We start from the raw sequence: 14,457 nt of genomic DNA, 5'->3' as shown, positions 1-14,457 counted from the left end.
ATTTTGCGTTAAAACCCCTTCATGACCCCGTAAGTGGACACTGTGCGCCCCGCACAACATCCCTTAATACGATCAACTGCGCATAATACCTTAAAAGACACTGTTAGGCGCGGTTACGCCGACAGTATGGGTTATCTAACTCCGAGTTAGCGACTCGTTGTCCCTTTCTGGATTATAGTGCTTTCTATAACATCGACAGGGAAAGAAAATTTAGTTGAACTGGGTTAGCGCTAAACCACGTCAGTACCATCAGCCCTTAGCAGTACATCGAGGATGCGGGACATGCAGTATAACGCCGCATTGATTACAAAAGCTAAAGGGAGGCTTGCACCACGTCGATATAATCGATATGCAGCGGATAATCATGGCTTGAACGAGCATCAATTAAAACCGTTTTGATAAATTAAATTAAGGGCTTGCGCGAAAAGATTTACAATAAACACTCGATATATGTATAAATAAATTATTTTGAACAAGGAATATAGAAATGTAATAACGAGACAAAATTTTAGGAAGCACAAAGACATTCATTCATAAAGTAATTTACATTATGGAATCCATACACATACATGCAATATGCTATTAATAATTTTATTAAAAAATCGATCCGATATATTTGCCAAAGAAATCATAAGCATATAATAAATTGATTTTTTACAATGACAAAAGAAACATTTAAAAATAAACTTTAATGCAATAAACAATTACCTTTGTTAAATAATTATTTCTATAACAAAAAAAATTATCGTTTTTTTTCTAGCTTTAAATGTATCGATGGCTCAAATTCAAATATATTTGCTAAAATTAATTTAATTTCAATATTTATAACAATTACGTATATATGTGCATTTTTCTGAACAATAATTTTGCGAAAAACTATTTTTCAAAGGATCAGAGTGAAGATTGTGAGAAAATCTCTTTTTTTTCAACGAATCAGAACGCGTCACCCTTATTATTGCCTGATGCAAGAGCCGTGTACGTAATTTTTCTTCCACTGAATCCGTAACTTCCACGCTTGCAACATTCCGGAAATTCGGAACGCCGCGCGCCGATTCAAAGATTTTGGCGAAGTTTTCCCGACTTCCTATCTCTATCGATAATCAGAGGTCTCGGCATCGGCTCCAAAAATGTTGATTAAAAAAAAAATTCATATCTTTTACCTTCAATATTTATCTAATTGACTTAATGAATTAGTGTTAAGTTCTAATGTGATTTACATAATTTTGTGTCATTTTGTAAAATACAAATAATAAAATAACCAAAAATGTATTATTATCCAGTTTACATCTTTGAAAGAAATTTAATTTTATTCCATAAAATTTTTGTACTTTTTAAATCATAGAAGTTATAGATATTTGTAAAAATTACGTATGGCTATACGTAATGTTTTTACATTCCAGCAATTTTTGTCTACACTCAAACAAAGATTACGTGCTGAATATGTACTCGCATTCAGTAGCGCATTTACCAACAAGCTAATGAAACTTGAGATTCCCTTCATTTGTATTAAATATTTTCATAAATAATCTTTATGTTAATTAACATTGATAAACAAAATTTATGTATCAGTTTATTATGTTTTTTATGTTCGTTTGTCCACTTTTAAAATATGTGTTTTGCCATTACATGCTTTTAATGCCAAATATAAATTTATAATGATTATTAAAATTGTAATGGAATATATATTAGATTAACGTACGGCATTATCAATACTTATATAATTATATGATGTTAATAATATAACTGTATATTCGTCATTTCTCAATTATTCGTTGATGTTAAATAAATAAATAAGTAAATACTTCTTAGAAAATCATAAATCAAATTTGCTTTTAAAAAAAAGTTAAGAATATTTATAACTTCAGGTTTCTGAAAATGTAAATCCGTCACTGCTCGTACCTGTGCTTAAAGCGCATGCAGTCGTTACACGTTCAACGCAGCAGATAAGATAAGCTTACGGAATTGTAGTATAAGCGATAAAGGCCGACGAACAATGACAATCCGTCAATTGCACGCGTTATCGTCGCCACGAGCCGGCTAGGACAGATAATATTAGACGCAGGTAAAAACACGTCATACCCGTCCGTCATTTGCAGTATTGACAACGAAAATGTTTCCGCGGGATCTGCTGCTGATGCTGCTGCTCACCTGCATCCTTTATTACAACAGTTATGCGCAAGAAAGCACTACCACGGTATGTATTCGTCAAATCCAAGCATTCAATCTCGCGTAATTCGCAATGTAGTCATTCCTCTAAATCTCACAAATTACATAATTATTCGTAACATATCATTTTTGCTAATTTGTAATATTTCTAACATACAACAAACTGCGTCTGACAATTTCGTAAGATTCATTTTATTTAATTCTTTCAGCTCTAAATATGAATATTACTTTATATATATTTGCTTTTCCTATAATGTAACATTATATCATTACATTATATAATTATTTAGAAAACAATATCACAAAATATCTTAACTATTTTAATTTCGTGTTGCAAAAAAAATTTAAATTATCTCCCACATTCTATATTTACATTGTACCCAATCAAACGCGCTTTCATAAATTATAAAAAAAAAAGATTGTGCCGCTGGAAACCTCAATTTGCAAAATTGGAAACTCTATTGGCTATATAATTGAATTCATTTAGAGATATAGTTAACTAAATAATTAGTAGACGGTATTAAAAGAGATTAGCAATCCCCCATCAGGGTCGAATTTGGAGCTCCCAAATATTTCGCCAGGCTTTCGGCATCAAGCGCGATTAAATTGAAAGTTCACACACTTTCGTCGACTGCATAAGTATTCTCTCTTACGACCCGCGTCGGGTCGTAAAATTCAGCAGCAGGCGTGGCGTGCTAAGTCGACGCGGTAAGTGCGCGCATTTGTCGCGCGATTAACCCGTTCACTCGCGGCCGATACTGCATTTTCAGGTCAAATAATGATAACGAGCCAAGTTGAACAATAAGCCGTGCCTCCGGAAAAGCGGCGGCTGTTGGCGAAAGTTTTAATGAGGATCGAAAAGACAAGTCCATGCCGCTCGATTTCCCGTTTGACGCGGACTGTCTCCGATTTACTGTCAATCGACACGCGCCGCGAATACAGAGTGCAATTACGTAAATTAGACTGAAGTGAACCAAACAATCCGCGATACATTTGTAACAGTTTAAATTTAACTTTTTATCGCGCTCAATGGATGTATCGTACTTTAACACAACCTTTCTAAAAATTTTATAGTACATAAATGTTTATTAACACAGAATATAAATTTTACCATATTTAAGATTTTAATTCATTAATAATAAAAGTACCAGGTATTCAAATACTTCATCTTTTTAAGGCATAAATTATCTTCTGTGCATTTTACGCGTCTGAAATATGCAACTTTGTCTACTATACTAATTAAACAAAATTAATAAGCTAAAACGTTTAAAATAACTGTATTTCGATAATACTTGCAAGATTCGAGTTATAGCTGCGTACATATCTGCAATCGTTTCGTTCTATGGTCATGCTGTCAATTTTCTGCCGCAGTGATTATCTGTGATATCATGATAATATAACTATTTTATAAAAGTAAAATAAATATTGATAATTTCCGGTTAATCATGCAATTTCTGAAAAAAAGTCGGTTATGTTGCGCGATAACGCTGCGCGTTTAATCTGAAATACGAGTATACCAGTGTTTATTGAACTGCGAGCGATAATACCTGTCATATCTTGACAAAATATAATGGGCTGTGCGTAGTATAGGAAACATATTTCGCGCGCGCATTGATATAAAATGACACGTTTTATCTATAAAAGATAATACCCAGAGTTTATATTAAAAAAGACAAAACCGTGTTAAATCAAACTGTAAAAACAAAGAGGCGACGTTGGAATAGTAAAATATACAGCCCGAACAACGGGCCATCGTGTTACGATTGCGAATCTTGCGGTTTAAATTGTCACGTTCCCTCACATTCCCGTTTCTACACAAAAAAAAAAATTAGTATCAAATCAACACTCATTGTTCCAAGTACAAGCAAGACTACAAATCTTTTAAGATTTTATATTCTTACTTATACATAAAACAATAAATTGTCTATTTAATACTAATTTTTTTTTTATGTACAAATCAAGCGAATTGATATCGTGACGTCACAATCCATATTACAGTTATTAAAATACAATGTGTAATTTATGTTAAAATTCATATTAAGAAAGTCAAAATATTAATCTCCAAAAAGAATGCGGATCGCGAGAAAATTAACGACATAAAGGATTTGTCGTGAGATGAGCTGAATTTTGGCAATAAAAAAAATGCATTTTATTTCTCAGTGCAAATCTTTGATCCTCGATTACAGTATCGCGGTTACGTTCCAACGAGAGTCGAGTAATCAATGTAATGAGTACCTCAACTTTCATCTCGTTTGTAATACTCGCGAAGTAGCGTCTCACCCTTCCCGCCCATAGTCTCTATTTCTCTTTCGCTATAACATGAAAAGCTTGCGGGACAAGCGACCATTTAAATACTCGGTCGAAAGACTTCCTTCCCTTTAATTAAATCGCCGCTTATTTTTCGGAATACTAAACGATTAAAAGAGACGGAGGTTTATAATAAACCTCCTACAATAATGTTACAGTAAATTAAAGCATCACATTTAATTGCGTATGTTCCCATTTATCATACAACATGGATTTCTGTTTTATGTGTCTTGCCGATTTTCCTCTATCTTCAGTTGAGCGAAACAATGCATAAGCCTCGTGATGTAACCGCATTTTCGTGACGAAGACGCGGAAAGAAAACAAAGGAGAGGTAGAGAAGTCGCGCTTGAGAGAATACGCGTCCAAAACTGGATTATAAAGTTTCGTTGTGTTATCACTACTTAAGAGATTAACGCCTTCTTGCGAAACGCGCGTTGGGAATTCTAATCAGTCGCGCTGGTTTGCGCAAAATCGATACGGCATCCAGTAAAGTGGCAAGCTAGTTGCGTCAGTTGTTACGATATACACACGGGTTATTCTTATTTATAGCTCCGATCGAGAAATTTCTCTCGCTCTAAAACCTCTTGTCTTACACAGGAAAAACCAATTGCAATGCACACTTATTCGCATTCATTGTTATGCTCGTTTTAATATTAAATATTTTTCTGTAAACACATCTTATATTATGTACGATGTTTTACAATACGCGACTTTCACTTTGATAAAAGATTATTCGATAAATTTGGAGACGATTTTTGCATATCAAATTAATTAATATATTCGCATATGCAGATTTATGCTTATTTCGATATTGCTAATATTTTTCTCTTTAAATTTGTATTTGTATATATTATATATGTATATTTTTCTTTTTTATAAATTTATTATTTATTATAATATAATATATATATTATATATACTATATCTTAATATTTATAAATTTATAAATTTATTATTTATTATAATATAATATATATATTATATATACTATATCTTTTTATTATAGAAGGCTCCAGCGTTGGAAGGGATGAAAGACGGGGAAATCATGTCAATTGCTATGGTTTGCTGTATACTCATCGTCTTTGTTGTACTAATTCCCACAGCGATATATTAGTAAATATCAATTTTTATACGATAAAAATATATAACCCAGTTGTTCCACCTTTTGTTAAGTATCAAGTAAATTTAACTGTTAGGTAAACCTATGCGGATGCATAGGTTTACCTAACAGTTAAATTTACTACCATAGTAAGTATCAAGTAAATTTAACTGTTGGGTAAACCTATGTATCCGCATAGTTTTCCCTAATAGTTAAATTTACTTGATACTTAACAAACAGTGGAACAACCGGACCTACATCGCGCAAAACTGTTGTGTTTATAATAAAGGTTTATAAATTAACATTTTTGCACCGCATATTGCAACAATATACGTGACACTTACTTTAGTTTAATTTGTACAATACTGTGGAATAATTAATTGTATGTTGATAAGCAGATAAGTCATAGGCTAATATTCATAGTCGTAAAATAATTTTCAATCTTCAATTGAAAAAAATAATAAATGAATAAATGGATCTGTAATTAATTGCAGTTTCAATCAAAGATTGAAAATTATTTACAACTATGAATATCAACCATGAATTCAATTTAATTTTAGAAATTAACATCACGCAGTATTTTAAATTCAAAAATAATGAAATAGTAATTTTATTAAAATTATTTTATAATAAAGTTGTTATTAAAATATTATTTAAAAAGTGAAACTCGAGATATTTTAGCTATTTCAATATCTCAGTAGAATGTGAGATACATTTTCTCATCCAGATCAATCGACCTAAATTATTGTTCCATAAAATGTTGACTATATATTATATTTATAATTACATTTTCTTAATTTAAATGTAAACATAGTTATATAAAATATTTTCATTTATTTTATTAATATTATGCACGTAGTATGTCTTATGTCCAATTAATATGCGTGCATATGTTGCGACCGCGTATAAAGAGTCTCATCATGTGCTTAAAACCCTCTGCCACGAAACGATGCACCGAGCACACCAAGAAGTTAGTTATTTACATGAGTATTAGTAATCTACAAATATATACATATATATAGCCTGCTCTATTTCAAATCTTAAATAGTGGAAGTATTTTTTTCTTATAAAATTAATAAATGTTACAAAACGATTATTTTCAATAATTTTGGTAAATAATTTAAATTTGGTTCAATAATCTGAAAATGCCTTATACCCAGCTTTCTAAATAATTTCAATTCTAGAATATAAATATGTAGACATGTATTAATATTAATCTTATAATACAAAATTAATGAATGCTTTGATATTCTTTAAATCTTTTCATCTTGGCCATGTAATAAACTCATGTATAACATTATTCTGATAAATTTACATTTATAATTTTTTTAGTACGTGTATAAGTTCGTATTGTCAAGTTTGCGCACCGATAACTTGGAGAATTACACGTGCACTCCTTTTTTCACGATGTGTGATTCATCCAGTATCTGCTCGTTGCGCGCAGGAAAATTTTGTGAGTTTTGTTCGTTCAGTTGTTTTGTTCTCGTTTTAAATGAACTCCGATAAAGTTTCGCCAGTTTTTTTTTTTTTTTTTAAATTGAAAAAAGGCACCAGCGGAAGCCAGAAGAATTTTATGCGACATACGGTGAAGGAGTTGTGTCAGTAAGCATGTTTGAAAAATAATACAGGCGCTTCTGGAGCGGTGGTTGCGATTTTGAAGATTGATCGTCAATTCATCTAAAGGAAACCGACGATAGACAAAATCTGCTTGACAATAACTCAGCTGTGACAACGCAATTTATTTTGCAATTTACTTCACAACTTATTCTTACAAGTGTTTTAATGTATTAAAACATCTTACGAACTTATACACGTATCTAATAATAGTAATATATTTATAACAATTTATTGTTGTAATAAATGTTTTTTTTTTTATTTTTGCAGCAAATACTTTGCTAAGGAAGATATTGTTGAATAAAGATCAACCACAATTGAAGCTTCATCAATCGTATTATAGACTACGATCTAGATTGCGTTTATTGTATATATAGATTAAATGCATATATAGATTAGATTCAAATGTTCGATCAAATCAAAATTAAAAAATATATATATTTAAATTTTTACCATAAAACAGTGCCCTTAATTTAGAAATGTGCACTCAATAAATCTAAAGTGAATCGACAGCAATGCATTGACGCGGATTAATATGTAACATTTGACAATTAATTCGACAATTCAATGTTGGTAACTCGCTTAACAAAAAACATCGCTACTAGGCTGCCGTGCGTTAAGCCCTGATTCACTCAAATGTGAAATATGACTGCTTTTTATAAATATAACTCATATTCATTGCATTGTATTTATTTTATACATATTTATGCGTTGCCTGTCAGCTATGTATATTTACAATATTTATCGTAAATAAGAATTCATTATATTTACTTTTAATACTGTGAAATGTAATATAATAATTTAGTCCTTATACACGTTCATTCTCAACATAATTCAAAAGCATACAATAAAGAAAATTAAAATCATTTATATAATTTATATAATTGTTTTACAAATTCTATTCAACGTTCATAAATTAACTACAGAAATTTCATGTCATTACGCCGCGCCGGCCGTGCGCACAACAATCGAAACAAACAAACCGCCACGTCGTATCAAATACAATCGGCGATAAAGTTTCTCAACGTTATCAGAAAACGCTGAAATAGCCGCGTTTCAAATATTCACTGAAATTGATTTGGAATCCAAAATAAAAGTTTTAATTATAACTGCATTCATATATATAGTCCTTTTATTAAATAACCATCTGGATATAGTAGTGGTGTACCGGAATATTATAAATTTCTAGTTTGCAATTTTCTTTTTTTTTATTAACCAAGAAATAATGAAAATTTCAACAATTCTAATTTTTAGACTTCTCAAATATTTTAAATATTATATTTTAGTTGTTTTTCTAGTTGTCTCTAAATTTTTAGCAAATATCTGCATAATATAGTATTCAGAACTAACAATAAGTCTATAATGTAATAACAAAAATTTAATGATGTTGAGTACATGTATATATTAATGAAACTTTAATTAAAAACTTTGTATAAAAAATTTCATTTGGCAATAAATGTTAAAACCAAACATCGTAGGCAATGATAAAACGAGGTTTGACGACCTGAAAAAAAAAGATTTAACGCGCCCTGAATATAACGAAATGTCACTCGTAAATTTGTGCCACAACGTGGACGCGAGACAATATAAAGCCATACATAAAGCTCTTCCCTCGGTGGATAGCGACATAAAGTTTAATACGGTCTCAAACTTTCGCGGGTTATGATCAGAAATGCTCAGAGCACCAGGCGCGAATGCGCCACTTCTCACAGAGTGCATTGCAAATTCGAAACGCTTCTTTAAGCAGGCGGATTTTACGTTCTGCGGAAGAGCTTATTCGGGGATTTCGAGGGCACTCTTTGCGCTCTGAGAATCCTCCATTACAGTCGCGTCATAACTTTGGGTGACGACAGTGAGAGGGCCCAAAATGAAATCACAATGGAATAATACCACGAAAGTGGCGCGACGCACTAATTAACGGAACTCGTATAAGCCAAAGTTGCGAAAGTACTTTGTAGCCACGAAGACGCGTCGCGTTAAGATTTGTGCTTGCATTAGCGCGAGCCGCTGAGTGGCTAAACGCCACCGAGTTGCAAACTCGGGAAGATGCTTTCGAAAACTTTCGTTAACCCGAGTTGTGAATTGTGAATTAGCTACAAAGTAGATCAGAAGTTGCAGGGATTAATATTAAATTATTACAATAATATTGAATTAATCTGAAATAAATTACTATAAAAAGACATGGGTTTTTGTCACTCCGACATTTATTGATTTATCAGTAGTCTCTAAATCGTCTGATGGTATCGTCTAACAGCAGAAAAGGAGTACGTTATCGGCAAATGTAATGTTACCCACTGTCGTTAGTAAAATAACATAAAGCATTTTGCATAAAAAAATGTATTATTAAATTTTCAATAATAAAAATTATTACGTCATTGCTATGGCATTCATAGCATTTGAAGAATTGTAAATTATTTTACTTATTTATATTTAATCGGATATATTAACTGATGATAAACTTGATAACTATGTTACAAAAGTCTTACCATCAACTTGTAAAAGATAATAAGTACTACGAGGTTCCGTTTTATTCCACGTTAAAAAATTAAATCGATTTAAAGTTTTATACTATATGTATATATAATACTCGTAATAGTTCATTCTTTTAAAGTATGCTTAAAAATATGTAACTTTTTTATGACTGATAAAAATAACATAAATGTTACTATATAAAAGATAGGTAAGTCATTGTATGGAATTTAATTCATTAATATCTGGATCTAAATATTTAATAACCGATGTATCTGAACGAATATAACCATTTCAAATCTAATAAGTTTTTAACGGATTTGTGTATACATGTATGTGCAAATGCTTTTACCATGAATTAAGGTTTCTCTTAATTTCGATCTAAAATATTCACTTGATGATATCCCGTATAATGTTGTTTTCGTGCCATTTGTAATCAATGGGATTAATCTTCACTTGAATAAATAAATAGAAATTGTTTCCTTAGATAGGACAAGTTATTAGTCAACTACTTGATATTAAATATTCTCATGAATATTGTTTTTTTCTTTTAATAAACGAGCTACCGATTTATTTAACTATTCTCCTTTCTTCATAAAATCGGCAGAAGTATTCTGTTTGCCAGAGAGTGTCAACGTGTTTCTTGATTTTTAAAAGCAGTTCAAATGGTTCAGATAAAGAAACTCATACATTTAAAATTTCATAAAATACTTCAGTTTTTAGAAATATGTAATACTCTGACGTGTACGTGGCCATATAATCCTGATAACAGCAAGTTTATGCTTATGTTTCAAAAATTCATTTGCGGTTTTACCGTCTTGAACGGTATTTTCGTAGAGATAACTTTAATGCGCGCCATTTATGAATATGGGCACGATGTAACGATAATAATGAAGTCTTTAACAGAATTTATCTGTGTGGCGGATTTTTTAATCAAACTTATCCTATGCAGATTGAACAGTGCACGTATACAGGTGCGTATACAGATTCTGTGTATTTTGTTATGATAAGATTAATTCGTCTTAGTATTTTATAATTACGTAATAGAAATAATAAAAATATTTATTATTTAATAGTAATATTATCATCAGAGATCAGAGAGAAAGAGATATATATATATATATATATATATATATATATATATATATATATATATATCTCATTTATTACTCGATATTCATGAATAAAATTTGAATATGCAGTTACGATTTTTTCAGACAGATATTTAATTGTATTCAGAAAATATTATTTGAGTGGTCCATGTGCAAAAGCAGTTATATTCAAAAATATAAAAAAATCTAAATGTAACCATTAGATTGATTAACTTTTTGATTACAAATTGATTACAAATTGGTTTTAAAAATGTGCAAAAACATTTACAAACGTTATAAAATTTAAGAAAAAAGTAGACCAAATTACAAAAAAAGTTAAATTCTTACTTTATATTATTACAAATGAAGTTCTATCCAGTTATTTATTATTATTTTATAAAACATTTTGCCACTTTTTCCTTTATGTTCAGTATTTTATTTTTATTTTACATAAAGAAAAAAGAGAAAAAGACATTGTATTTTTCTAATAAATAACTAAATATAGTATTTTGTAATGTAAATAGCATGTAATTTTTTTATATAGAATAATTAAAATAAATAAAAATTCTGTTTATTCAATTATTTTTTGTTAATTCAACATTTATAAAATTTAATTGTTCTTACATCTGTACAAAAAAAATAATAATAGTTGTTACTTCAATTCCAAAATTTAGATTTAAAAATCTTTTCTCACACTGCAAAACTAATCAAATGCACCAACTAGTTTTGCTACTTAATAAATAGAAATTGTATTTTTCATTCCATATTATACAAGTTTTATTAACTGCAATAATAAACTTTTCTTAATTTAAAAAAATTGACAGTTTAAATGAGAAATATTATTCAAGCATTTTGTTCTTGCTAAAAAAAAAAAAAAAAATTAAGTGAAATTAACAACTTTTGCCAATAGATTATTCATTCGTTGTATAACTTTATAATTGTATCTATAACCTTAAACATATTTCTCAGCTTATTACTAAAAGTATTAATTAAATTTAGCACATCCTGAAAGAGATGAAGAATTTTCTTCTTGCTTCCAACGACCGGGAAAGAATAATTCTGCAAAAATACATAGATCGTTACGCCTGCTTTTCCATGTTTGTTACATCAACTTATTTCTTAGCACCAATCACCTTTCTTTGTACCCCGATGTTTACCTCGAGGAAATTTCCTACTGAAGGATTGTATCCATTTTCCACTGAATCGTCATTTGTAACATTTGTCATCTTTGCAACGCAAATTTACACTTCCATGCAAGTGGCATGTAGCGTCAGTGTGGATTTCATGTTTACCGTATTCTTCTTGTATACAACTGCCAGATTAGAGATGTTATGTTTAGAAATACAAACTGCAAAGAGTGAAAGACAGATAAACTCATGTATCAAGAAACACCAAGAAATAATCAAGTAAGTAGTTAGAAATCTAGAAGTCGTTAGAGAAATCTGAAATTTTTCTATATTTTTGATTATTTTTTTAAATATTGCAAATATAACAAATTCATTACGTAATATGATTATATATCGACAGTAAATGCAAATAATAAAAATGATTTTATAACAATTAGGTTTTTTAATGAAATGAAAAATATGGTACAAATTGGCCTTTTTTGGGCAAATATTCTGATGGCAGTATGCGCTATTTGTGGCACTTTTCCAATTCTTGTACGTCATATTCAACTAGCAATTTATCATTTCTATTTACTATAATAATAATATTTAATTTTAATTCAACTAAACTAACATTTCTACTATTTAATATAGAGACAGTCATTGGGGATAGCGTCTTCATTTATTTTTCTAGTGGCATCTGGATGTGAAAGAGTATATGTTACTGCATGGGCAGCTGACGATTTAATGGAAAATGTAATTAATAATCTAAATATTTTTCATATTTTTTACTAAATCCATAATAAATTGTAAATAATAATTATAGTAGAAACAAAATGACTAATTACAAATATGTTTATATAATTTTCATAAAAAGTATAAATCCACTATAAAATAATATCAATCTAATATGTATTTAGTCGTTTTTCTTTGTTATATTCTTTTGCAACAACCAGTGCTATTAACATATTACTTTTAATATAAATATGATAAATATTATAAAAATAAGAAAAATTATATTAGTACACACATTTTATCAAATACATTATTAAAATAATAATTAATTTGAAATAATACTACGATTCCAGAGTGAACGGGTTGCAATGGCAGTATACAATATGTCATGGATTGGAAGATCACAACGCATCACTAAAAATATATATTTCATGATGCAAAGAAGTCAAAAACCATTCGTAATCAACATGGGCTTACTGCCAATTTTATCTCTTAAACATTTTGCTAAGGTGCAGTATACTTTGCCACAAAAACATTATATATAAGTAGTAAAATTTTTGCAGTATATTTTATATAAAAATATAATATATCTTATAATAGTTTTAAACTCATAAAAGAGAAATAACAATGTCTGTTAAGTTAGCACCACCAGCACAAAAAATCGGGGAACAGCACTTGTGTAAATAATCACTTTCAATCGTAATTTTCTACTAAACCGCTCGAGCACAAAAATTGAAAACACGGTACATAATTAGCACATAAAAAGCGCTTGATTTTAGCATAGATGCCATTCCGATATTTTGTGCTGGGAGTACTAACTTAACAGACATGAAATAACAATAATTAAAGTTAAATGTTATATTTTTACAGTATCTTGTGACATTGCTATCTTATTTCACAACAATGAGAGCAATAATTGGCGATTTGAATAATTAAAATCAAGAAGTGGGAAGAAATCTTGTACATCTTGTACACTTATATAATTATTGAATACAATATAAATTAATATTTACAATTAGAGATTGATTAGTAATCAATTAATGATTATTTTTAATGATGCGTGTTTGATAATACGTGTTTTACATGTATAACTAATTTTAATCTCTAATTTTAATATCAAAAGGTTTCATTCCTGTTATTATTAAAACACAAGCAAATGTCATGTAACAAAATAAATAAAATATCATAAATTAAATCAACAAAAAATCCTTTAAAATAGAATACAATATTTTAGTAATCACATTTATTCTTATTAGATTGTTATACTTATAAATACATCAATCAGTAATGTATGTACTATTTTTCACTAATAGTAAACTGATACTGATAAAGAAAAAATAAAAAGTGATTGGCCCATTTTGACAGTAAAATCGAAAATTAATATAGGTATCAGATTAAAGATCTCAGCGAGCAGGTTACAAATATGTAATTTTTATAGTGATACAGTTTCTGGTTCCAGAGAAAATAGACCAAAAAGATTCCATTGATAACAAATTCCATTTTCAAAACTGACCTAAACATGTATAAAAAATATTGAACAGTTCAGAAAAATTATTTTCTTCTGTAAATCCGCTTTAAAATTCTTTTAAAAATCCGCTTTAAAATTAAATAAAATTAGAACTTTTCTTAACCATTTTTTCTGGAATCAAAAATCGGATCACCAAAAAAATGACATATTTGTAACCCGTTCATTAGCTTTCAAATTGATACATATCTTAACCTTCGATTTCACTGCTTCAAAATAAAACACATCTTGGTCTTACTCTTTACAGACAAAAGAAGCACTCACTTTATACGCAATAGTCACTTGCGATCCAATGCAGTTTTTCAAAATGTCTTTTAAATAAAGGACATGCACGAGCTGAGACCA

At 29.5% G+C, this 14,457-nt stretch overlaps 1 protein-coding gene across 1 annotated transcript; it reads left to right on the top strand.

Annotated features, from left to right (window-relative positions):
* Positions 1 to 90: 90 nt before the first annotated feature.
* On the top strand, positions 91 to 13,597 carry LOC105194940 (odorant receptor Or2). Its single transcript, XM_039448462.1, has 7 exons — positions 91 to 2,194; positions 5,480 to 5,586; positions 7,457 to 10,629; positions 11,746 to 12,153; positions 12,507 to 12,608; positions 12,941 to 13,096; positions 13,458 to 13,597. The coding sequence occupies exons 3-7, from the start codon at positions 10,321 to 10,323 to the stop codon at positions 13,521 to 13,523; spliced, it is 1,041 nt and encodes a 346-aa protein (XP_039304396.1). The 5' UTR covers positions 91 to 2,194; positions 5,480 to 5,586; positions 7,457 to 10,320; the 3' UTR covers positions 13,524 to 13,597.
* Positions 13,598 to 14,457: the final 860 nt, after the last annotated feature.

The sequence above is a fragment of the Solenopsis invicta genome, chromosome 4 (genome assembly GCF_016802725.1).
Source record: "Solenopsis invicta isolate M01_SB chromosome 4, UNIL_Sinv_3.0, whole genome shotgun sequence".
NCBI classification, from domain to species: Eukaryota; Metazoa; Arthropoda; class Insecta; order Hymenoptera; family Formicidae; genus Solenopsis; species Solenopsis invicta.
Note: the sequence above shows the minus strand (reverse complement) of the source record. Positions and strands in the feature narration are given on the sequence as shown.

What these genes read in the sequence shown, in the direction of transcription:
- LOC105194940 (XM_039448462.1), top strand. Translation starts at nt 10,321, where the DNA reads ATGGTTCAGATAAAGAAACTCATACATTTAAAATTTCATAAAATACTT. An exon ending in TGAACAGTGCACGTATACAG is followed by an intron (nt 10,630 to 11,745) that starts GTGCGTATACAG and finishes AATTAAATTTAG; the next exon opens with CACATCCTGAAAGAGATGAA. An exon ending in CTGACGATTTAATGGAAAAT is followed by an intron (nt 12,609 to 12,940) that starts GTAATTAATAAT and finishes CTACGATTCCAG; the next exon opens with AGTGAACGGGTTGCAATGGC.